The sequence below is a fragment of the Corythoichthys intestinalis genome, chromosome 8 (genome assembly GCF_030265065.1).
Source record: "Corythoichthys intestinalis isolate RoL2023-P3 chromosome 8, ASM3026506v1, whole genome shotgun sequence".
Lineage (NCBI taxonomy): Eukaryota > Metazoa > Chordata > Actinopteri > Syngnathiformes > Syngnathidae > Corythoichthys > Corythoichthys intestinalis.
In genome coordinates this window covers 39,910,513-39,937,861 of record NC_080402.1, presented here as the reverse complement: position 1 = coordinate 39,937,861, position 27,349 = coordinate 39,910,513, and the positions used below count along the sequence as shown (strand labels likewise).

The 27,349-nt window shown below is 38.7% G+C and overlaps 1 protein-coding gene across 1 annotated transcript; it reads left to right on the top strand.

Moving 5' to 3' along the window:
* Positions 1-573: 573 nt before the first annotated feature.
* On the top strand, positions 574-27,322 carry aspscr1 (ASPSCR1 tether for SLC2A4, UBX domain containing). Its single transcript, XM_057844151.1, has 17 exons — positions 574-697; positions 897-952; positions 1,277-1,391; positions 8,759-8,859; positions 11,416-11,473; positions 11,560-11,633; positions 11,741-12,257; positions 12,509-12,586; positions 14,248-14,387; positions 14,634-14,715; positions 14,807-14,873; positions 15,059-15,121; positions 16,997-17,049; positions 19,330-19,381; positions 19,471-19,540; positions 23,503-23,693; positions 27,079-27,322. Exons 1-17 carry the CDS (start codon positions 608-610, stop codon positions 27,087-27,089), a joined length of 1,818 nt encoding a protein of 605 aa, XP_057700134.1. The 5' UTR covers positions 574-607; the 3' UTR covers positions 27,090-27,322.
* Positions 27,323-27,349: the final 27 nt, after the last annotated feature.

Below are 27,349 nucleotides of genomic sequence, written 5' to 3'. Positions count from 1 at the left end.
TCAATGTGGATTCAACCTTAGAATATACTACCAATTTTCACTGTGATATGTTCGCAAATAACATAGGGGTAGCATTTTTAATTACTGTAAGAAAGTGAGTTTTTGGGACCACTTGGTTTAAAAAAGTTGAACAGTACACAAATGTTTTTTTTTTTTTTTTTTTTTTTTTTTTTTTTTTTTTTTAAATCAGGTAATCTCTAAAGTGTTACAGCGACTACTACATACTTGTGGTATGTGTGCATGCCAAAAATCACTATTAATCAACTTTAAAAAATTTTTTTTTTTAAATTCAGTTTTCTAGCATTTTACGTATAATTTTATTTTCACGTGGAAAGTTCAACTTTCTCAGAATGTTGCTCTGGTTGGTATGACTTTTTCAGAATGAAAACTAATCGTTTGATGAAAAAAAAAAAGTTGTAAAAAGTAGGTGTAAAAGGTGTAAAAGGTTTGACAATCACTGCACCAAGACGTTGACACGGCATATTTTCTCGTCTTTCAAACGATACAAAACAATACAATATTTGGGATGGAATGTAGTTCAATTTTATAAATGTCAAAAATGTCAATAAAGGTTTTTCAAATAAACAGTGTGACGTCAAGCAACACAATGGCGGCCAGCGGTACCTCCGTGACAGTGCTAACGCCAAATGGAAGAAGGCAGACAGTTAAAGTGTCCCCAAACACGCCGTTATTACAGGTAAAATAGGTTTAAACAAAGGAGCATGTTTCCTGTTGGGTGCAGTTTGTTTAAGTGTTTATATTGGGCATTTTACTCTCAGTTAGCTTGTGTGGCTAACTTTAGCTAGGCAGTGACAGTGAGGATTTGTGTTAATGCTTATTTGTTTTTACCACATGCGTTGTCGAATCAAGTCAACGTTTAGTTGTCTTTCGTGCAGGTGTTGGAGGAGGTTTGCAAGAAGCACGGATTCAACCCCGACAGTCACGGTTTAAAGTAAGTAATTAATGAAGTAAGTAATCATTTGACGTTTAGAACTCTGTATTGAATCCTTTTCAATATTATACTGATGTTGTTATGCAATTGAGAAGCGTAAAACGTAAAAGGCAGTTGTTTCTCAAGTGCTTTCCTCTTCCATGATATTGTCCTTTGGACATCAGGGCAGTATTTTGTTTCGATGTCAACAAATCTAATATTGATGTTCCCATTCACAACTTACAAGGGACGTTTTGCTATCCTGCCCTTGAAGTGTATTTAGTCTATTGATTGTTGTGCTTTTTAAATGCAGTTCTATGGACTCCACCTTGCTCTTTTTGACAGATTTCAGAGGACTGTTCTCGACCTGACAAAGCAATGGAGGTTTGCCAATTTGCCCAACAATGCTAAGCTAGAAGTGGTGCCAAGTACAAGGATGCAGAATGTATCTGATAGTCAGGTAAGGCAAGGCAAGGCAAATTTATTTATATCGCACAATTCAACACAAGGCAATTCAAAGTGCTTTACATCACATGACGATCATAAAAATCACATTTAAATCAATACAATGTAAAAACCAAGACAATCAAAATTGGAAATAAAATTATACATAAAAATCGCATTTAATCACAAATAGAATAAAAATAAATAAAGAAAAATAAAATAAAAACTACTACAACTAATAATAATTGAAATCAGCAATGGAGGTAAGCACAAGAGGAATAGAAAGCAAGTAGATTGAAATAGAGATTTATGGATATGCAGTGCTAAACAAAAGCATTTTTAGCCCTGATTTAAAAGCGCTAACAGTTTGAGCATACTTCAGACGTTCAGGTAACTTGTTCCAGAGGTGAGGAGCATAATTACTAAATGCTGCCTCACCCTGCTTGATTCTTGTTTTTGGAACATGCAGGAGACCGGTTCCAGACGACCTTGGGGGTCTAGAGGTCTCATAGGAATCCAACAAATCAAGCATGTATTTTGGTCCAAGGCCATTAAGTGTTTTGTAGACAAGCAGTAGTATTTTATAGTCTATCCTTTGACTCACTGGAAGCCAGTGTAGCGATTTCAAAACCGGTGTAATGTGGTCCAGCTTCCTTGTATTTGTGAGGACTCTGGCTGCAGCATTCTGTACTAGCTGCAGCTTCCTGACTGATTTTTTTATCAAGACCCGTAAATATACCATTGCAATATTCCAATCTGCTGAAAATGAATGCATGCATAAGTTTTTCCATGTCTTGTTGAGTCAGAAGCCCCTGATTTCTGGTTATATTTTTTAGGTGGTAATAAGCAGATTTAGTGACGGACTTCAGATGGCTATCAAATTTTAGGTCTGAGTCAATAATTACGCCAAGGTTTCTGACTTGATTTGTAGCTGTAAGTGACATTGTGCTAAGTTGCCTGCTTATCTTTGACCTTTCCTTTTTTGGCCCAAAAATGATCACCTCTGTATTCTCCACATTTAACTGGAGAAAATTCTGGCACATCCATTCATTGATTTGATGAATGCATTTACTCAGGGAGACTAAGGGACTATAATCATGTGGGGACACAGAAATGTACAGTTGTGTGTCATCTGCATAGGCGTGATAGGAGATATCATACTATTCCATTATCTAAGCTAAGGGAAGCATATAGATGTTAAATAAGAGTGGTCCAAGAATTGACCCTTGAGGGACTCCACACGTGAATTTGGTTCGTTCTGACTGATGGTTTCCGATTGACACAAAGAAATCCCTATCACGTAAATAGGATGTGAACCACTGAAGAATAGTGTCAGTAAGCCCTACCCACTGTTCCAATCTGCTGAGTAGTATGTCGTGATCAACTGTGTCGAATGCGGCACTGAGATCCAATAGTAACAGAACAGATGATTTGCCTGCATCGGTATTCCGACGAATATCATTTAGGGCTTTGATAAGCATGGTCTCGTTGCTGTGTTGTGGCCGAAATCCAGACTGAAATGAGTTAAAAAGATTGTTTTGCATCGTAAAAGTCTGGATCTGTTCGAACACAACCCTTTCGATAATTTTCCCCAGGAATGTCAGATTTGATATTGGCCTGTAATTACTAATGGTTGGGGCATCCAGATTAGGTTTTTTAAGAGAGGTTTTATTACTGCAGTTTTTAAAGTCTGTGGAAACTCCTGTTTGGAGAGAAGTATTTATAATCTGAAGTATGTCTGGGGCTGTGCAATGAAAAAACAGTTTTGAAAAAGTTTGAAGAAAGGATGTCAAGGCAGCATGTTGTGGGCTTTAATTTTGACACAATTTCTGTTAAAGTGGCATAGTCCAAGAGGCTAAACTGTCTAAGATTGACGTGGGGGACATTTTGGGAGGCATTTAGTGTAACAATTGTTAATCTGGAGTTGCACACAGTCTGTCTAATCTTTAGTACTTTGTGTGTAAAGAATGCTGCGAAATCATTACAGGACACCTCAGATGCCAATTCCTGAGGTATTGATGCTTGTGGGTTTGTCAGTTTGTCAACAACACAAAATAGTGTGCGAGTTTTGTTGGTGTTTCTACTAATGATCTCTGAAAAATATGACTGTCTAGCATTTTTCAGTTCCTGGTTGTATTTGCGAAGACTCTTTGTAGATATCATAAAAAACTAGGAGTTTGTCTTTTCGCCATCTGCGTTCGCTCGTCTACAATCTTGCTTTTGTTTTAAAGCTAGTATGGCATTTCTCCAGGGTGACCTCTTCTTTCTTGACAAGGCTTTTGTCTTAATCGGGGCAATAGTGTCAATTACAGTCATCACACTGGAGCTGAAACTATTTACAAGTTCTTCCACTGGAGCTGGTGTAGGGGTTAATGGTGAGGCATAGGCCTGTGTGAATAATGCACAAGTGTTATCACTTATGTAACGCTTCCTAATGACCTTTGTTTCCCTTTTCAGAGGATGGACAGGGGTGGTCATTTTAAACATAATGCAGTAGTGATCAGAAAGAGCAACATCATTCACTGTAACCTCAGAGATCTTAAGACCTTTGGATATTATTAAGTCCAGCATGTGCCCTCTGTTATGTGTTGGAACTGTGACATGCTGAGATAAACCAAATGTATCCAAAATATTTAAAAGCTCTCTAGCACATCCTTCTTCAGGATTATCAACATGAATGTTAAAGTCACCCACTAAAACAACACAATCAAAGTCCATGCAGACAGAAGACAGTATTTTGGTAAACTCATCAAAAAACATTGTGTTATACTTTGGTGGTCTGTAAATTGTTACCAAGGCAGCTCTGCAAGGGCTTTTTAGCTGAATGACAATATATTCAAAGGAATCAAACTGACCACATGAAATATTCGTGCATTGAAAACTGTCCCTGATCAGACTGGCAACCCCACCTCCTTTCTTATGGGTTCTTGACGCACTAAAGAAATTGAAGTTTGTGGGGTTTGACTCAATCAGAACTGTCGTGCTATTATCTTGATCTAAGTTACAAGACTTGGTGGGCATTCCCACAACGTTGCTGTAGTGCAGTGTTTTTCAGCCTTTTTTGACTCACAGCACGTTTTTACATGGGAAAAAATCTCACGGCACACCACAAACCAAAAATGTTCCAAAATTATTTTTTGTACAGTATATTTAATTATAAAATAATTCCTGAGTATGTATACTTACTCAGTGTGAAACTTGAGCCTGTTTAGATGAACACAAATATCCTTATTCTTCAAGAGCTCTCAGTCTTCCTCTGTTTTTATTATTATTATTTTTTCTATAGCAGTTAGGCTTGAAAAAGCTCAGAATGATCAGACAGAGGGACTTGAGCAATGTTTTTAACCACATCAGGGCTGAGCATCTCGCAGACAATTGCTTTGCAGGCAGGTAGTATTAATGTCTGTCACGGTGTGGGATTTTTTTGATTTAGCAACAAGGTAACTGGCTTTGAGGGCTTTCTCATTTACCTTCGTAGTTTTTATCAAAAAAGTTGCCTGTTTCTCTGTGTTTTCACGAAGGCGAATAAAATAGTCCATCGACTTGTTTTGAAGCGACGGGTGTTTCGTTTGGAGATGACGTTTAAGCTTACTTGGTGCCATGGCGCTGTTGGAATGGATTGATGCTCGTGTCGCGTTCAAGAACTGCTCGGATTGTTAGCCATTAGCGCCATTGCTGTTCCCAACAATGTGTTGGAAAAAAAAAAACACAGGGGGATGGTTGACGGTCGTTACATTTGGATAAAATAGAAAGGACACTTTCGAGTATATCGACACATGATGAGCCTAACCAAATGATGTGCAGTAGACGTGCTGGGGTCCACATTGTCGCGGACAGCAAGGTCGTTGATGGCTAAAAATCCAAGCAGTTATTGAACGCGACACATGCAATACTTCGCTCATCTACACACGACCAAGAACTTTCTACCTACTCCTTCCTTCCGTCCTGCTGCAACTCCCCCCCCCCCCCCCCCCCCCACGACGTAAAAAAAAAAAATTGTAATAGCCCCGAATGGGGAAATAGAAAGGAGAGGAGTCGGTGATGAATTTCCCTCTTTATTGTGACAACAATGGAAAATAATAAACAAAATAACAACGGCATCTGCAACATGCGACAGCTAAATTCGCTCACACGCCATTCTCCCTCCCTCTTTGCTTGCTTCCCTCTACGTCACCACTCTGCAGTCTGATGGCCCCTTCAAGGGCCCGCACACAGTTACGGACATTACAATATATATATCATATCCATATATATATATATATATATATATATATATATATATATATATATATATATATATATATTCATTCATTCATTCATTTTCCATGCCGCTTTTTCCTCACGAGGGTCGCGGAGGTGCTGGAGCCTATCCCAGCTAACTCGGGGCAGTAGGCAGGGGACACCCTGAACTGGTTGCCAGCCAATTGCAGGGCCCAAGGAGACATACAACCATTCACGCACACACTCATACCTACGGGCAATTTAGAGTGTTCAATCAGCCTACCATGCATGTTTTTGGGATATGGGAGGAAACCGGAGTTCCCGGAGGAAACCCACGCAGGCACGGGGAGAACATGCAAACTCCACACAGGAAGGCCGAAGCCCGGGATTGAACCCTTGAACTTAGAACTGTGAGGCAGACGTGCTAACCACTCAGCCACCGTGCCGCCTATATACCGGTTGAAAAACACTGCTGTAGAGCGATGAAATTGCAAACGGAACACAATAAAGGGTCATTTTTAGGCAATCCTAAACCGCACATACAGTGCCTTGCAAAAGTATTCGGCCCCCTTGAATCTTGCAACCTTTCGCCACATTTCAGGCTTCAAACATAAAGATATGAAATTTAATTTTTTTGTCAAGAATCAACAACAAGTGGGACACAATCGTGAAGTGGAACAACATTTATTGGATAATTTAAACTTTTTTAACAAATACAAAACTGAAAAGTGGGGCGTGCAATATTATTCGGCCCCTTTACTTTCAGTGCAGCAAACTCACTCCAGAAGTTCAGTGAGGATCTCTGAATGATCCAATGTTGTCCTAAATGACCGATGATGATAAATAGAATCCAAATGTGAGTAATCAAGTCTCCGTATAAATGTACCTGCTCTGTGATAGTCTCAGGGTTCTGTTTAAAGTGCAGAGAGCATTATGAAAACCAAGGAACACACCAGGCAGGTCCGAGATACTGTTGTGGAGAAGTTTAAAGCCGGATTTGGATACAAAAAGATTTCCCAAGCTTTAAACATCTCAAGGAGCACTGTGCAAGCCATCATATTGAAATGGAAGGAGCATCAGACCACTGCAAATCTACCAAGACCCGGCCGTCCTTCCAAACTTTCTTCTCAAACAAGGAGAAAACTGATCAGAGATGCAGCCAAGAGGCCCATGATCACTCTGGATGAACTGCAGAGATCTACAGCTGAGGTGGTAGAGTCTGTCCATAGGACAACAATCAGTCGTACACTGCACAAATCTGGCCTTTATGGAAGAGTGGCAAGAAGAAAGCCATTTCTCAAAGATATCCATAAAAAGTCTCGTTTGAAGTTTGCCACAAGCTACCTGGGAGACACACCAAACATGTGGAAGAAGGTGCTCTGGTCAGATGAAACCAAAATTGAACTTTCTGGCCACAATGCAAAACGATATGTTTGGCGTAAAAGCAACACAGCTCATCACCCTGAACACACCATCCCCACTGTCAAACATGGTGGTGGCAGCATCATGGTTTGGGCCTGCTTTTCTTCAGCAGGGACAGCGAAGATGGTTAAAATTGACGGGAAGATGGATGCAGCCAAATACAGGAACATTCTGGAAGAAAACCTGTTGGTATCTGCACAAGACCTGAGACTGGGACGGAGATTTATCTTCCAACAGGACAATGATCCAAAACATAAAGTCAAATCTACAATGGAATGGTTCAAAAATAAACGTATCCAGGTGTTAGAATGGCCAAGTCAAAGTCCAGACCTGAATCCAATCGAGAATCTGTGGAAAGAGCTGAAGACTGCTGTTCACAAGCACTCTCCATCCAACCTCACTGAGCTCAAGCTGTTTTGCAAGAAAGAATTGGCAAGAATGTCAGTCTCACGATGTGCAAAACTGATAGAAACATACCCCAAGCGACTTGCAGCTGTAATTGGAGCAAAAGGTGGCGCTACAAAGTATTAACGCAAGGGGGCCGAATAATATTGCATGCCCCACTTTTCAGTTTTTTATTTGTTAAAAAAGTTAAAATTATCCAATACATTTTGTTCCACTTCACGATTGTGTCCCACTTGTTGTTGATTCTTGACAAAAAATTAAAATTTTATATCTTTATGTTTGAAGCCTGAAATGTGGCGAAAGGTTGCAAGGTTCAAGGGGGCCGGATACTTTTGCAAGGCACTGTATATTCACTGTTTGCTCAAACTGTTATGCATATGCAATTAGTCATTAAGTAGGTAATTATATTGGTTGCTGTAACAGGTTATGAAAGGCAACCTGAAAAGAAACCTTTAAATGTACATGCTATGGCTTGTCTTGCGCTATTGAAGTACAGTGGTACCTCGACATATGATCGCTTCGACACATGATCTTTTTGACATCCAAGGTTAGTGCAGGTCGTGAAACGAGGAAAAAGGTGACGCTTACCATTGAAATGAAGATGGAAATAACAGAAAAACATGAGCGTGTGCGCGTGAACTGGCTCAACAATACGGCCGTTGAATGTCTACGATCTCCACGGTCCTCCTCGGATCTCCGTTCGCCAGTCTTTATGAGTTAAGGTGACAATTATCATTGTGGTAACATCGCCAAAGAAATTTCCAGCTTTGTCAGGTTTTTAATCCTTTATTTCAGAACTTGTGCAACACAACAAGCCTACTGTCCACCGCATTTGATGGTGTTCTCAACAAACATTAAAAGAGTAAAATATCAACCGCACCTCTCCGTCTCTGTCACATCAGCGACGTGGTGCATTCAGATACAGCACGCAAAACACGTCCGCCACATTAGAACCCGATCCGTTATATTATAACAGGAATTATTATTATTATTTTATTATTCCGGTGTTTATTAATTTAATTGTTTTGCTACGTGTGATTGCCATTTGTAAGTATTGCTGGCAGTATTTATTAAGCATTTAGTGTACGTTTTCGGGCTGTGGAACGAATTAATGGATTTATAATGTATTCTTATAGGAAAATCGTGCTCGACACACAAACATTTTGACTTACAAAATTAACTTTGTATGTAGAGGTACCACTGTATTTGTTTGCAAAGAGCGTGCTTATCTGTTCAGTCAGACCACAGAAGAGTGTCTTCTTAGCATTAACAATGCTGTGGTTTTTTTTTCATAAGAAAACTGGTCAAAAACATGTATCCTTACCTATTTTCCAGGTGCGGATTGCATTGCAGATGGAGGATGGCTCTCGTCTCCAGGGTTCCTTTTCTTGTGAGCAGAGTCTTTGGGAACTGTTGACACATTTTCCACAGATCAGGTATGAGTCGGGCTTATTTATCGTGTGCCCCCTGCCTTTGAAAGCCTAAGTGTAAAATTTCAGTCTGTTTAACCTCAGTCTAGTACAGCGCTTCTCAATTATTTTCTGTTACCCCCCTCAGGAATACGTGAATGTTTCGCGCTCCTTCAACTCTCTGTTGCCACTGTAAATAGGCTATATAAATTTGTCCCAAAAAATATTAAAAGTAATTAAAAAAAAAAAATACAATTATTACGAGTACACCACTGCATAGCATTGTCCTTGTTCACATAAAAAAGCAATATTGATCAACTTACAATAAAGTTATACTGTAACATTTTTCTTTGTAACGGAAAACACTTAAAGCACATCTTTGCCTGAATAAAAAAAAAAATCGCACCCAAACAACACACTCAAGATATTTTTTTGACCATTTCATACTGAAAAATCAAATTTAATGAAATTCATAAATAATAGTAAATTCACACTGATTAGCAACAATAACTCAAGTGTACAATATGCCAAACAATTTGACCGAAAAAAACAAAAATTATTTGAATAAAAACGACAGTGTCATCAGACAGAGGGAATTTTTATTTTAGCTGCAGGCGGTATCAGCCGCTTCGCTATTGTGTGAGGTTATTTTTTAACTAAACAGCTTTGTATGCCGCCTTATATGATGCTAACAGTGCTCGCTGGTTTACTGATGTAACACTCACGAAGCGGGACGATTGTTAGCAATATTCGGCACGTTTAAAAATCAAGTGGCTTATTAATATGATTGGATTCTAATGTCTTTAAGTGAGGTCTTAATTGATTTGGCTTCATGCTGTCCGCTGCCAACATTTTTAGACACAATAAACATATTCGTCTTTCCTCTTCTCCCACTGTTAAAAGTGAAGCCAAACACCACATACGCTTTGTCATAGTTCCTCGTCTTAGCTCTTCATATCTCCATTGCTCTTTGCTGTGTGCTCTTGTTTGGTTAAAAATACTGCGCACACTCTGAAAATGAGAGTGCCACTGCCATCAACTGAATGGATGTGCAATTTCACTTTATTCTAGTACGGTAAAAAAGTATGTTCCCCGAGGTCACATGCGCTCCCCCCAGCATCACTCTGTACCACCCTGGGGGGGCCCGCCCCTCTATTTGAGAAGGACTGGTCTACTAGTACGGTACAAGCAGGATCACAGTTCTTTTTTTTCATCTAAGATGGTAGTAAAATAAGTGTAGATTTTCAGAATTGAAGCAAATAAAATAAACAATACAATATTAACAATAACACAGTTATAATTACAATAAAACATTTATGATTTATGTCATTTATGTCAATCATTTATGATTTATATGATGAAACATTTATGATTAACTCACTTTCAACATGCGACAGTGCACACAGTTAACACATTCTTTGACTATGATGCTATTCACATGAGGATTCATTAGAGATGCCGATCGATCGGGTCCGATCGCGTCATTTTCAAAGTATCGGAATCGGCAAAAAAATAGCTGACATGCCTTTTTTTAATATACTGTATATATTTTTTTTAATTAAATCGTTTTCTAATTGTATTTAACGTTACAGACATAATGTGTTACTCTTCCAGAGTCTTTAGTTTAAGCTTAAGGTAGGGTTATCAATTGTATCGCGTTAACGGCGAGAATTAATATTTTTTACATTTATCACGTTACTGTATTGAACGCAATTAACGCATGCGCTGCATGACCCACTCACGCATTGTCGCGTTCAATCTATAATGGTGCCGTTTTACCCATACAGTATATAGAGCTGTAAGGCAGCGTAAAATAAGTAGCGTGAATTTTGGCAGCCTTTGGAGCCTTTTTTTAAATGGCTAAAGCCTTACAATCCCTCTCCCAACGATTAGAATAATTGTGGGAAGCAATGTGGGGAAGAAAGGTAGTAGTTGATCTTTTTCTTGACACCCTATGTTATTTCCCAACACAGAGAAGATATATCAATTGGTACCACAACGCACAGTCATGGTTGCACTTCCCATCATGCATTTGGGCAGAAGTTAAATGGCTACAGTATCATTTACTGAAAGCTCAACAAATACACTAGATGGCAATATTTAGTCACAATTTACAAAGTCACATTTATCCTTTAAGAATTACAAGTCTTTCTATCCGTGGATCCCTCTCACAGAAAGAATATTAATAATGTAAATGCCATCTTGAGGATTTATTGTCATAATAAACAAATACAGTACTTATGTACTGTATTTTGAATGTATATATTCGTCCGAGTTGTATTCATTTTTTTCTTAATGCATTGCCAAAATGTATATGATCGGGAAAAATTATCGGGAATGATTGGAATTGAATCGGGAGCAAAAAAAAAAAAGCAATCGGATCGGGAAAAATCGGGATCGGCAGATACTCAAACTAAAACGATCCGGATCGGATCGGGAGCAAAAAAACGTGATCAGAACAACCCTAGGTTTCATTGTTTTGTCCAATTTCATTTGAAGTATCATGTACAAGCAAGTTTATTTTGTTTCCTCATGAAAATAAGTTGCTTAAATTAATGCTTCCTCAATATTACTTTTTCTCAGTGTGTCAGAGCTTTCTAAGTCTGGGTCCACTCCTGTGTGTGTTTACATGAGAAATGAGGTACAAAATGTTTATTCACCTGTCAAGACAAAAATATTTTGTGAGTAGGACATATGCTCTTAGGGGATATGTGTGTTTGTATGCAGGTGTGTGGTGAAGAGGCCCTCAAGAATGCCACTCTGAAGTCTTTGGGCCTCACTGGAGGAAATGCCATTGTCAGGTTAACTAACTGTTGAGATTTACTTGTGTTTTCAGATTCTGAACCATCAAACTCAAAGCTTGTGTAAGTCATTTACTTGTGGTGTGTTTATATGTTGCTCTCCACAGGTTTTTGCTGAAACAGCATAAATCACCAGAAGATTGCACAGCCACAACTTTGCAAATGCCCCCTGCTGTCAGTGAATTCCCCCAAAGCTCAGCCTCTCAGCCTTACCTTAATGCTTCACATTCTGAAACTTCAGTATCACATCAGACTTCCAAAAACTCTAAACCCACTCACGTTATAAATACCCAACCTGCGCTCACTCCTGTTTCTTCTCCTAGTAAAGCTCCTGTACAAAAGAAAAGTGTTAAAAAATTCCAGGATAAAATTGAACCAAAGGCTACCCCTGTAGTACGAATGCCAGAGGCTTCCGTTGAGGAGGCAGGGCCATCAGGGCTAAATTCTCAACCATCAACGTCATCTTTTGATCCCATCGTGCCATTCATTCCCTTTTCTGGAGGCGGTCAGCGCCTTGGAAGTTCAGGAGGAAGCGCACACTCTTCACCTTTGTTTTCTTCATCGTCGTCTGCCATAGAATCACCCAAAGCCAAGAAAGCCAAGCCTTCAACTAGTTCTGCCAAGGTATCTGAAAATGGAGGGACTATTTATTTTTATTTTGTATTATGACTTTAAACATGGCTCCCTTCACTTAAACTTTAGTGTAAGCGAGTATTTTTGGTCATTTCCGCACTCTTGAAAAAATATTTTTTTTTATAAATGATAGAAGAAGAAAAAAACTTGGGGAAATGGGGATTGAGCAAGATTTTTTTTCCAATCAACTTTGACAATCTTTTTTCACAATGTATTTTTTTCCTCAAATTGTCCATTTCTAGTCAGAAAATCTTCTGCAGCATCAAGTTACTGCCAAAAAGTCAGATGAGATTATGGATGGAGCAGTAAAGTTCTCTGAGGTAAATATTTGTAATTTTTAAAGATGCACCGATACCGATACTAGTATCGGCAGGGGGCGCCGAGTCGGCCCAAAATGGTGGTATCGGTATCGGCGAGTACCAACAAAGACGGCGCCGATACCATTTACCGGTCCATTATTATAACATTTGACCGCAGCTTTTTTTTTTTTCTCCTGGCGCTCACTCCACTTTGTCTCTGTGTTGTGTGATGACACGTGAACACCAAACAGCTATCGCTATTGGCGTGCTCCAGACCAATGAGAACGGGCCAATAGCCACTTCTGACCAATGACATGGCCGACATGGCGACATGGCCGACATGGCGGCATGGCGGCGGTCGGGAAATATTTCAAAATAGAAATCCCGTCAATTAAAATCAATGGCTGCGTGCAAGATTTGCGGCCTGAAAGTTTCGAGATGTGGAGTTAAATCGGCCATTTTCAATACCTCGAACCTGATAAAACATGTGAAGACGAAACGTGAACGAACACAACGAGTTTGAGCCTGCAAAAGCAGGACTGCTATCCAGAGGAAGGGCGCTGGACAGGTGCAACAATCTCTGGTCAGTTCACTACGTCTACTTTACTTTTATTGTCTTTTACTGAAAGAAATGCTGCAGTAATTTGGGAACTGTTTCCAAAGTAGGGTTGCCACCTTTCAGAAATAGAAATAAGGGACCCACCCCCTCCCGAAAAAACGAGGCTAATAGAGAGACGGGATGCTGTGGTCAATTATTATTACTTATAATTGTGAGCGTCCGCAAATGCGGAAACAAGGTTGGACCTCGAAGCGGACAACAAGCGGGGGATAAGTACAAGGGTTTAATGATTGCAAACAAAAAATAACACGCGATTGCGGGATAGTAGAAATAACAAAAGGAGTCCGTGACAGCAGGTCGACGGAGCTCAATACTACAAACTCGAAGATTAACTAAGACGATAGGCAGCGAGCCAAAAAGCCAAAATAAAAACACTCAAATACCTGCACAGGGTAGAGGTTACAAACGAGTGCAGCACACTAACAGAAAAAACCCAATGCAGGGGCGTAACAAGCAAATGTAGCGAGACTATAGTGCGAGATGTCAAATGGCGATCAGCAAAGCAAATATCTCGGCAGCCTTCTCTGAGCTCACCCGTGCTTAAATGCTGCGTTGATGAGCCCGCATTGGATTCAGGTGCGACGTCAGGAACGCCCCCACTAACAGCCCAGCAACAAAACACAATCTAACCAGCAGCAGAATGTGACAATAATTTCATGAAAGTTGCACTGTTTGGTCTTTGAGAGGTTTAAAAAACGTTTACTCAGTTCATTCAGAGTTTATTATTATGAACTTATTTTTACTTTCTTACTGTTGGGCTAGTATTATACTTTGTACTAGTCTTTTTCCTATTTTGCAAAGGTAAGCAACAGCCTGACAAAGCCTTGATAGCAAGGATTTCACATCCAATTATGTAGCTCTTTGGGGAAAAAAGAAAAAAAACATTTATATATATAATTGGGGTGGTATCGGTATGGTATCGGTATCGGCCGATACTGCACAGCCAGGTATCTGTATCGGGGCCAAAAAATGGTATCTGTGCAACACTAGTAATTTTTAGATGAGACTTGTTTGGAATTTTTCCATGTCTTCATCTTGGCTTTCCCTTTCTCTCTCGCTGCAGCCAATAGAGAGAGAGCCTCTCATCTACCACCTCGAGCGTGTGTCCCATCGCTCTGACAATGACGTGGAGCTGCCAGATGAGTTCTTTGAAGTTACCGTGGATGATGTACGCAAGCGTTTTGCCCAGCTAAAGAGCGAGAGGTTAGAGAATGAAAGTGGAAATAGTGAAACAGAATATCAAACCTATGATATGTTGTTTGTTATTCCTGGATGTAACATTTATACACTGACTAGCAAGTGTCCCGTCCACTGCAAAATGGCCTATGAAAAGGTGTTTTGTTATATTTCCATTATCTCCACAGAACACAATTTATTCAATTACTTCTAGACAGACAGTGATCAGATGACAAATATTTTTAAAGAAAAAAAAAATCCTATCCTTCTCAGGAAATTGTTGGAGGAGGCGCCGCTGATGACCAAAAGTCTTCGAGAAGCACAGATGAAGGAAAAGATGGAACGATACCCCAAAGTATGTAGATTACACTCTTTTCCCTGTTGTGACATGTCACTGTACTATATCACTATATCAACTTATGCTCGCTTGTGCTTTTTTTTGCCAGGTTGTTCTGAGGATCCAGTTTCCAGATCGGCATGTTCTACAGGGCTTCTTCAAGCCCCTTGAGACAGGTTTGTCTGCGTCACATTGACTCGGAACTTTTCATGTCAGCTGGCAAGACCGCAATGTTCAAGCTCTTCATAACTTTTTTTTGCTGTTGTGATGGCTGAGTGCAGAGATTTTAAGAATGTTCAAGTCTTAAACATAAATCTTCTTTAAGCAAATTATTTTCTTTTTGAATCTGTTTTTTTTGTAGTTGGTGCTTTAACAAATTTTGTAAGGAGCCACCTAGAGAATCCAAACCTCAGCTTCTACCTCTGTAAGTTCCATAAAGTCAGCTACTCACATCACACTCACTACGTCCTTTATAAACAAAATCAACTACGTCTGTCTGGCTCGTTCCCCAAACCCATCAGCCCATTGAAATGAAAAGCACAACCGAAGAGCCTGCATCCCCTCTACTAGCTAACTGGAAAACTACAGGGAACAATAAGTTTGCAATTAGTTAATGCAATAACTCCGCCCTCATACAAAAAAAACAAAAAAACACTCGGGCTCCAAAGATGTGTATACATTCCTAGTTTATACCTACCACAGTTTATTCTGATTGGTCCATGAATAACAGAGGAGTAGCAATTTTAGTTTGTGTCTTTACCAAGAAGATCAACAACAAAGTGAAAATTTGAGACCTCCCTCCTGGTGGTCTAAAAAAGTTGTTTAAAAACACCTTCTTCACCAAATGGGTAAGTTAGTCACAGGTTTTCGACAGAAACTTAGAATGCCTAGTGATAGAGAAGCCCATTAGCAGCTCACTGTTATTTAAAACCTAAAAATTAAGGCTGTCGCGATATGCAAAAAGTCAATTTATCGCATTGCAAATAAAATTGAGGGCTGTAAATTTCCCGACTGCGATTTATGCCCGCGTGTGCGTTGGCCTGTGTTGCGTGCAGTCGGCGACTTGGCACACATGCGTGATGATTGCATATAAGACTCCTTTCACAGATGTTTGTTGGTCATCAACACGCAGTAGAATTAATGTTCAGACATACAAAATAAGGAAACGCATCTATATTAAACATTGTTAAAACATTAGCATTGCTACATTGAGATTAATGGAAAAAAATACAATGTTAGCCTGCTATAAAACATTGACAGTCTTCTCCATAATGCAAAATTGCGGGTAAAAGGTGAGACTTCAAACATGAAAACTGGCTGGTTTACAGCATTTACAAACGATGCGGAAATAAAAGGGGAAAAAAACTATTACTGACACCACATGCATGATGAAAAGAGAAGTATACTTTAAAAAAAAAAAAATTAGTTTAAAGCTTGCGGTTAGCGGCATAGCGGACGTCCTTCTGGTGAACATTTCAGAATAAAAGCACATCATTTTCAACAAGTTAATAAAGATTTCTGGAGTTAACCTCACATACTTCAGATTCTACACTAAGAATAGCTTTAAAATGACACCCATTATGAAAAATCTGATTGGCAATGAATATTTTGGCTTCAAATTTGCTAAAGTTCACTTTGCAGGACAAGATGACAGTCATTTTGGATCAAATAAACACTTTTGATGGGCTCAATAGGCAGAGAACAAAAATGGCTTTGTGTTTCTCACCTATTTCATATTCTGCACTTAGCTATCTTTCAAATGACTCGTTCTGCATTCTTTTTTTATATAATTTTTAATATAGTTTGTGTTTTATTCAACAATAACAATTTATTGCATTTAAATGGGTGATTATTAATTACGATGTATTGTCACTACATTAGTCGTTGAATTGGTTTTCAAAAATGACAATCTCCCATATCTGCAATAATTTATGAGACAATAAAATTTGTTATCGCGACAGGCCTACTGAAAGTAAGGCAACACATTATACTTTTCACCTTATTTAACTTCAATATAAGGCATTGTCAACAAAGGGGAACCTTATAGAAGGCAAAAAACATGAAGAAAGCCTGCCAGGCTTATAAAGCAATGGAGGAACTTGGAACATGTTGGATATAATGTTCTACTCCAGTAACCTTATTTTATTCAAGATCCAAGATGTTTAGCAAATCCAGCCAATCCAAAGTATCCAGCTAACTCTATTCACGGGCAAAATAAGTAATAATGTGTGCATACATGTCAACTACAGGCTAGTATACATTTAGCAACATTGAGAAACTGTTCAATTTCCATTTCCAGTTGTGACCCCTCCGAAAAAAATTCTGGACGATCCAGCCATGACACTTTTCCAGGTAAGAGCGCATCTAATCGATATGAAAAATTAGTAATTTACCGGAAATTCATCAGCTCTAATTAAGCCAACACACACGTTTTGGCCTACAGAATGCAGTGTTGCTCTCTTCTTACGTAATCGTATGGTGCATTACCTCATTGGCTGCAATTGATGAACATATGTTCACTCAGTGCCAACCCTCCGAGTTCAAATTGATTGGATGTCTACTAGTGACAAACTCATTTCAATTCAAAGCACAATGAAAAGGGCCACATGTTTGGACTTTTATCATTATCAGTTTTATTCAAATATAGCCTTTGACAACACATATAAAGTATATATTACAGTGGTATGAAAAAGTATCTGAACCTTTTGGAATTTTTCAAATTTCTGCATAAAATCACCATCAAATGGGATTACCAATCATTTTAAGTCAGGTGTTTGCCCAATCACTGATGAGTGGTTTAAAGCTGCCCTGCTAACTGCAAATCAAACACCTGGTAAGAAATGTCTTGATGAGAAGCATTGTCTGTGCATCATGGCTCGGTCAAAAGAGCTGCCTGAAGACCTGCGATCAAGGATTGTTGATTTGTGTGAAGCTGGGAAAGGATTCAAAACCATCTCTAAAAGTCTGGATGTTCATCAATCGATGTCAGAGAAATTGTCTACAAATGGAGAGAGTTTGGCACCGTTGCTTCTCTCCCAAGGAGTGGCCATCCACCAAAGATGATGCCAAGAGTTCAGTGCTGAATACTCAGAGATGTAAAAAAGAACCCTAGAGTCTCTGCTAAAGAGTTACAGAAATCACTGGCACAGTCCAATATCTCTGTGCACACATAAACTATATGTAAAACTATGGCCAAGAATGGTGTTATTGGGAGGACTCCACGGAGGAAGCCACTGCTGTCTAAAACAATGTTGCTCGTTTAATCTTCGTAAAAAGGCACTTGGACACTCCACAGATGTTTTGGCAAAATAGTTTGTGGACTGATGAAACCCAAGTTGAATTGTTTGGGAGTAACACACAACGTCATATGTGGAGGAAAAATGGAACAGCTCACCAACATCAACACCTCATCCCCACCGTGAAGCATGGTGGAGGGAGTATCATGATTTGGGGCTGTTTTGCTGCCTCAGGGCCTGGACAATTCTTACAGAAATTACTGGCACAGTCCAATATCTCTCTGCACACATCATCTATATGTAAAACTATGGCCATGAATGGTGTTCATGGGAGGACTCCACGGAGGAAGCCACTGCTGTCTGAAAAAACATTGTTGCTCGTTTCATGTTCGCAAAGAGGCACATGGACACTCCACTGAAGTTTTGGCAATATATTTTGTGGACTGATGAAACCCAAGTTGAATTGTTTGGGAGTAACGCACAATGTCATATGTGGAGGAAAAAAACAAACAGCTCACCAACATCAACACCTCATCCCCACCGTGAAGCATGGTGGAGGGAGTATCATGATCGGGGCTGTTTTTGCTGCCTCAGGGCCTGGACAACTTGCATTCATAATAGAAGAATGAATTTAAAAGGTTATCAGGATGTTTTGCAGAAAAACCTGAGGCCGTCTGTCAGACAGTTGAAGCTAAAAAGAGGATGTATACTACAACAAGACAATGATCCAAAATGCAGAGGTAAATCAACTTCAGAATGGTTTCAGAAGAACGAAATACACGTTCTGGAGTGGCCAAGTCAAAGTCCAGATTTGAACCCCATTGAGATGCTGTAGCATGACCTATAGACAGTGATTCATGCCAGACATCCCAGGAATCTGACTGAACTGCAGGAGTTCTGTAGAGAAGAATGGGCCAAGGTTAGTCGTGATTGATGTGCCAGACTGATCTGCAGCTACAGGAAGCAGCTGGTTGTAGTTATTGCTGCCAAAATATTAAATGTTATGGTTCACTTACTTATTTTTTCCCCTTCTGTCAGTTTCCTTACTATCCTCATTAAAATATGAAAACCTATAAATGTTTGGGTGGATTTAGCTAAAGCAGACTTTTTTTCATCTGTGTGATTTTGACATAGATCAGATCACATTTAATGGTGATTTAATGCAGACGTGAGAAATTCCAAAACTTTCAGATACTTTTTCATACCACTGTACATTGACATTAAAAAGACATTGGAAATATGTTTGCTTTTCTTCTAATAGCATATCCCTGGCCATGACGATGAGCTGGAGATCATTTTGAAGTGAATTATTGGCTTTTTTTTTTTTTTTTTGCTGTATTTGGCCTTCTGCCGTTTGTAAAGATTAATTTGTTGCATTTTAATCTGTTGCCTCCAGGCTGACCTGTTTCCTGGTGCTGTGGTGCACCTCGGTTCTGATCTGCAAACAGGTTTCTATCTGTGTTATTTTCTCAGTGTTCATTCGAAGTAAATCCCAGAGTGGTGCATTTTTTTTACTTTTGACTCTGTGTATCAACAGGATTCTACTTAAAGAGGGAACTCCTTGAATCCTCTGTCTCTGCTTTGCAAGCAAATGAATCCATTGCAAGGTACTTTCATACAAATATGTGTTATTCAGTGAAATCACCAAAATGAAATGTCCTGGTGTTGGTACTAGAGCTGTCCCGACTAGTCGACATAGTCGACGTCATCGATGACGTAAATCCGTCGACAAGCACAACATCCCGTCGACGGTTAATGAGGGGTTAAAAAAATATATGCGTGGAAAGTTCAGAATGTTCGACGCTCTGTATGCAAGCGGGGAAAGCGGCACAAAGCCAAAAAAGCGCACTGGAGTGTCCAAAAACATTGACTTATTTCAAAGAAACAAAGGAGGGTACACTCCTGTGTCCCGTCTCTTCAATGTCAAGCTTGGCTGCACGTCGGCCGTGAATAAACACCTAAAGCGCCGTCACCCAGTTTGTAAGTCCATCTAACTAACTAACGACATGTTTTATTGAAGTTGCTAAGCCTGTCACGATATGCATTGAGTCCATTTATCGCACGGCAAATAAAAGTGAGGGCGGTCATTTTCACGGCTGCCTTCTATCGCTGCGCACGTGCGTGCGTGCATACATTGGTGCGTGCGTGCTGATGGCATATGAGACACCAGTTCCTTTTTCTTATCAACACGCTGTAGAATTAAAGTTCAGACATACAAAATAAGAAAACACATCTATATTAAACACTGTGACACTGAGGTGAATGGGGGGGGGGGGCAACTTACTTTAGCCTGCTGTAAAACATTGGCAGTCGTCTCATGAAAGCAAACTTAAGGTTAAAAGGTGACACTTCAAACATGAAAAATCGCTGGTTAACAGCATTTGCAAACGAAAAAAAAGACCAAAAAATCTATTACTGACACTACACGCAATTACAAAAAGTGCTTTTTTGCGGAGTGTAAAGCTCAAGTTAGCGGTTTAGCGAACGTACTTCCGGTGAACATTTCAAAATAAAAGCATGTCATGTTCGTCATATAAAAAGCGATTTCTGGAGTTAATCCCACATACTTAAGAATTCAGATTCTACACTAAGAATACCTTTAAAATGACACCCTTTATGAAAACTCTGATTGGCAATGAATAATTATTAGAATTATAATAATACTATTATATATAGTACTATACTATAATATTATTGCTAGGTGTTTTTTTAAGAATTGTTTTGAATCATGTTGGAAAGGCAAGTCAGTGTTCTGAATCTGTTTACATTCCATTCTTTTGCACTAGTTAATTCTATCAGCATTTGAACTCATTGTTTATTTTTTTGATTTATTATTGTTATTTACTTGTTTATTTGTACTTTAATAAATAAGCGTTCCAATATGTTTTTGTGAATTGATAAGCGTCAACAAAAATTTCATTGCTAAATTAGTTCAAAAAAATATATATATATTATTAGATTACTCGACTAATCGTAAAAATAGTCGGCTGACTAATCGGGAGAAAATTAGTCGTTTGGGACAGCCCTAGTTGGTACAAATGAAATGTTTTTGTGGGTTGAGATATAAAACAAGAACTCACTTTAGCAAATGTCAGACTTTGGCACTTTGGCACCATCACACTTGCTGTCATAAAATACCTGCACATCACATTAGGGCAGGGGTCAGGAACCTATGCTCGCGAGCCAGATATGGCTCTTTTGACGGCTGCATCTGGCTAGCAGACAAATCTTCAATTATTTAAATAAAAAAACTAGGGCTGTCAAAATTATCGCGTTAACGCGCGGTAATTAATTTTTTAAATTAATCACGTTAAAATATTTGACGCAATTAACGCACATGTCCCGCTCAGACAGTATTCTGCCTTTTGGTAAGTTTTACAGCAAGGTTTTTTGTGCTGTCTAACAGCAAACTCTTGTGGTCGCGTTGCGACATGGTTTATTGCTTTCTTGCCAGTTCAATATGGCTGCACGACGTCTCGGGCTGACGCCTACGTTGTAATGTTGTGCTTATATGATCCTTGGACAAGATTTGTCCGTAAGTATGGTTGTTGTAAAGAATGTACATATTATGTTATTATGTTATATTTTTTGTATGAGATGCTTTTTGTTTCTGTTTTGTGAACCTGTATAGCGTGCTAAGCTAACGTTGTTGCTAATGCAATGCTTGTGTACTTTTTTTTGTAGTTTCACCACGGTCTAAAGAGGACAATGGTTTGAGGCCATTTTATTAATAAATCAGATGAAAAAGGAAGAAGTCTGATTATTAAGGCGTCCTTCACTAGCTGTCTAGCTTTGGAAAAAGTAGACGCTTCGGAGTGAGGACAGCATAGACAGATTTAAATGACAGTAGAGTGAAATGCCCACTACAGTCCTTATGTACCGTATGTTAAATGTATATATCCATCTTGTGTCTTATCTTTCCATTCCAACAAATTATTTTACAGAATATATATATAATTTACAGAAAAATATGGCATATTTTATAGATGGTTTGAATTGCGATTAATTACGATTAATTAAATTTTAAGCTGTAATTAACTCGATTAAAAATTTTAATCGTTTGACAGCCCTAAAAAAAAACTATGCTCGCGAGCCAGATATGGCTCTTTCGACGGCTGCATCTGGCTAGCAAACAAATCTTCAATTATTTAAAAAAAAAAAAAAAAAAAAAAAAAAGTTGCGTTATGTAATGGGTGGGGCGCTAGGACCTCGGGAAAAACCTGGCAGGCATAAGGGCCACATCGAAAGTGTTAAAAAGAGCAACCAGTAAGGGACGTTCACATTTTTTCCATTTGCAAGCCAGTGATCAGGCGACATTCAGGACAGGTGCGGCAGTGGAGAACATCTGAATGGTCTGATGATGCATGGCAGTTGGTTGAAATAATACCTGTGCATCTGTAGCGTGGTGCAAACAGATTAAATGCTTTAGTCGGTTGCGACACATTTAATTTAGTTTTATTTTCATTTTTCAAGAGAAAAAAAACAACGTCCGTCTCGCATTGCTCTACACAGACTGCTCATTTCTTAATCGCTCTAAAATGTGAATTCTTATGTCATTGATAAACAAATGCAAGTTTTTGTTACATAACATTTAACTTCTGGATTTTAGACCCTACTAGCATTCACCCGTCGTCCGCTCACCATTACGAACACATCTGCAGTCATACATAAACATACTTAACGATTAACATATTTCTGGACTAGATTAACACACAGTACACGTCACAATCATCCTAAAATAAAGCAATTAGCTAATATACACAGTCAAATTATAATCTTTCTCTCACCTGAAACAAGAAAAATAATACAGTACTAGTTTACAACGTCCGTCTCGCATTGCTACAATGACGGTTCATTTCTTATTCGCTCTAAAATGCGAACATTTATTGCCCGTGCACGCCAAGACGCGAACGCTGCCTCTGCTGGTTTAAAACCCTAAGTACAACAGTCTTTTCAGGCTGAAACTTGTGTGTATAGTTTCCACAAACACAACAAAATAAGATGAAACATTTTAAACATAAGGTGAATCGATCTGTGGACACAACAAAATATTAATAAGCAATATTAAAATAGTTATTTCATTTAACTGATTATTTATATAACTTTTTAAAAAGAATTCAGAGACTTACTGTACTTTAAAAGTGTTGAAATTACATAAAATGCACATATTACTTGTATTTTTAGTTTTAAACATATTATATCGCTCTCACAGAATTAACATTTAAAAATATGTGGTGTTCATGGCTCTCTCGGCCAAAAAGGTTCCCGACCTCTGTATTAGGGGCATGTGAACATTTGAACCTGAAAGTTCCAAAATCCAAAGGATTTGGGTCACGACCAGCGTCCCAGATTAGATTTTTTTTTTTTTTTCACTTTTGGTGTGTTACAAGTGCTGTATTTGCAAGTATCATTTATGTGTAAAGTATATGCTTTATTTTGAATGTTCTCTGTCATTTATACTTATTGCTGCCTTTAAAATGTAGGAGGGAGAAAAAAATCTGAGATGTCATTTTGAGGCCACATCGCCCTGCCATGTTCATGTTCCTACATATGCCTTTTCTCATCTCAGCTTTATGCACCAGTCAACAAGACATTCCCCTAGCCCTTCAACTACTGATGAACTGCTGCCTTCTCCAAAGCCAAGTGCTGACAGTGGCCCATCCTCACAGCATGATTCCACACAGCCATCAAGAAACGCTCAGTCTCCTAAGCCCAGCGGCTCTGACGTGGGCAAGGTGCCCAAGTGGCTCAAGCTTCCAGGTGAGGATGTGACAGAAGACACACACACACACACACACACACACACACACATTGTTTACTTCTGCTTTGAATATTTGCTGTTTGATCTCCGAGACTATGCTGATTAGATTTTCTGCATGCTTGGCAGTATATAACTTGTACAAGCAGCTGCTCACACACTTCATATGCCGTCGACACAAACTTCCAGATCTATTTTTACTTGTCTATTGAATGATGAATACCGTAAAGCATTTTTAAAATTATTATAAATGGGTATAAAACATTCATAGTACAGTGGTATGAAAAAGTATATGAACCTTTTGGAATTTCTCACATATCTGCATAAAATCACCATCAAATGCGATCTGATCTTTGTCATAATCACACAGTTGTAAAAACAGTGTCTGCTTTAACTAAAACCACCCAATCATTTACAGGTTTTCATATTTTAATGAGGATAGCATGCAAACAATGACAGAAAGGGGGGAAATAAGTAAGTGAACCCTCTGCCTAAGGAGACTTAAAGAGCAATTGAAACCAATTTTTACCAAACAATTTAAGTCAGGTGTGTGCCCAATCACTGATGAGTGGTTTAAAGCTGCCCTGCCCACTATAAACATACCTGTCAAATTGTACGGTTTCGGCGTAATTTGTAAACGTTAGCACTGATTTTTAAATGTGTACGCCGTACCTTCTAAATCTGTACGTTTTTCGTGCATTGTTTTTTTTTTCTTCCGTTCGGATTTTGTCACCGTTTCGGCAACGAGACAATGTGCGTTACTATGCGTTGCGTTGGTTGAATGACGCGAGAAAGTCAGAGACACAGAGAGAGAAGAGTGTATGTTGTGATGCTGTAGCAAATGCAATGCTAGGCTAGGTGGCTCCAATATTTCCTGACTGTAGCCGACGGCCCACAATCTACGCCTAGATATCACATGCATATAGAACTACATGCGAAATGACCGACTCGGCGGCGTTGGTAAACAGCTGTCATTTTAAAGCAGTAGACTTCTCAGAAAGGCTCTGTTGTAGTGAACCTTCCTAGCTAACCTAAGTAACTTTTTATCTAAAATACTCCTAAATCGGCAAAATCTTGACTTGAGTCCATCTTTAAATGGTGAAACAATTTTAAAACTTTCACACGTCGAAAGTAGACAGAAGGGAACTAATGCAAAAACGGGAGCAATTTTAACAACTTTAACGGTTGATTAACAACATTAAATGACTTGCAAACATAGCAAAGGTTATGTTGTTTTGTTTTGATTTTTTTTTTTTTAAAAAACGAGGGAAAAAAAACATGAAAGGTAACACTAGTTACTTTGCCAAGTAACTAAGTACTCTTACATTCAGGTAACCGAGTTACTAACTCAATAACTTTTTGGGAGAAGTAATTTGTAACTGTAATTAATTACTTTTTTAAAGTAAGATTAACAACACCGGTCATAAAGATGAAGTCTGCAGAATGAAAAGTGACGAAAGTGGAGATTTTATTTTGCCAATTTGTTGCCGAAAACAATTTGCCCGCAACTATTGCTGATCACTTCTCGGAATTAGCAAAATAAATTTTCCTTGACTCAAAGATTGCATCGGTAAGTTAATTTTATCAATTGACCGTTTTAATTTATAATTGCACACACTAACGAACTACCTTCAAGTCAAACTGAATTGCGAGCTGAAGTGCCATGAAGTGCAGCCATCAAAAGACATGATAGAAAATGACAAAAGTGCTACATACAATTATAACAAAAGTCACTGTTAAATTTTAGTAATCATGATGTAGCTGAAGATATTGATTGTTCTTTGATTGTACCAGGTTATGTGTTACAATATTACCAATAAATTCATATTTTTTTTTAAAATTGAGTTTTATTTTTGTTTCATATTGCATGCTGTATACGACTTCGTGAGATTAGTCACCAATTTGTAAGGGCATACGTCACTATTTGTAAGATTGCCAACGGCCTCGGGTTAACAGGTATGTATAAAACACACACCTGGTAAGAATTGTCTTGATGAGAAGCATTGTCTGATGTGCATCATGGCTCGGTCAAAAGAACTGTCTGAAGACCTGCAATCAAGGATTGTTGATTTGTATGAAAATGAGAAAGGATACAAAACCATCTCTAAAAGTCTGGATATTCATCAGTCGACAGTCCGAGAGGTTCTCTACAAATGGAGAGAGTTTGGCACCGTTGCTTCTCTCCCAAGGAGTGGCCGTCCACCAAAGATGATGCCAAGAGTTCAGCGCAGAATATTCAAAGAGGTAAAAAAGAACTCGAGTGTCTGCTAAAGACTTACAGAAATTACTGGCACAGTCCAACATATCTGTGCACATGTCAACTATATGTAAAACTATGGCCAAGAATGGTGTTCTTGGGTGGATTCCAAGGAGGACGCCACTGCTGATAAAAAAAAAAAAAAAAAAAAATGTTGCTCGTTTAATGTTCGCAAAAGGCACTTGGACAGTCCACAGACGTTTTGGCAAAATATTTGTGGACTGATGAAACCAAAGTTGAATTGTTTGGGAGTAACGCACAACTTCATGTGTGGAAGAAAAATGGAACTGTGAAGCATGGTGGAGGTAGCGTCATGATTTGGGGCTGTTTTGCTGCCTCAGGGCCTGGACAACTTGCAACCATCAATGGAAGAATGAATTCAAAAGTTAATCAGGATGTTTTACAGGAAAACATAAGGCCGTCTGTCAGACAGTTGAGGTTAAAAAGAGGATGGATGCTGCAACAAGACTATCATCCAAAACACAGAAGTAAATCAACTTCAGAATAGTTTCAGAAAAACAAAATACGCATTCTGGGGTGGCCTGACTTTCCTGATTGATGTGCCATACTGACCTGTAGCTACAGGAAGCATCTAGTTGAAGTTATTGCTGCCTATAAATCTTTTGGGTGGTTTTAGTTAAAGCTGACACTGTTTTTTCATCTGTGTGACTTTGACAAAGATCAGATCACATTTGATGGTGATTTGATGCAGAAATGTGAGAAATTCCAAAAGGTTCAAATACTTTTTCATACCACTTTAAATGCATATCAAATAAGTGGCATAAAACAGGATGTTAATAAGGATATGATAAAATAAATTTAAAGTCAATTCCCAAAAGAAGTTCATACACATTATTTTCCCCACTTCAATGTTTAATAAAATTAACCCAGGAAAACATAAAATCCAGTTCTGAAATGGTTTTATGGAAAATATGTTTAAGGCCACGTGCAAAAAAGAAACTCTCTTCAACACATTTTCTGCTCGAGTTATATTTGTCTGATGTTTTAGGATTCCAAATATCAAAATAGAAAAAGTGCTAATACTTTTCCATGGTACTCAATTTACAGTACATGTATTTCACTAGAACTGTTTTTTGCCATTTCTGATTGGTTGTCTGTTTTCCATACAGGTAAGAAATAAGACGGAATTGCAACCAAGCAAGATGTCTTAAACTCACTGCCTTGCACGGCCAATTATGCACTTCAAACTCAGCTTTGTGACAGCTGCGCACTTAAATTCAACTTGGAAAATGCCTGTCACTTTGAACTGTGTGAGGTAATGACTGGTGGAGTGAAGAATTAGTATTGGTTGGGGAAGACTGATGTGATTTCGTTTTGATTGATTTGTGTGAAGAAAGACTGCTGGATTTGTTTTATCCAACATGGTTCAAGAATCATTCA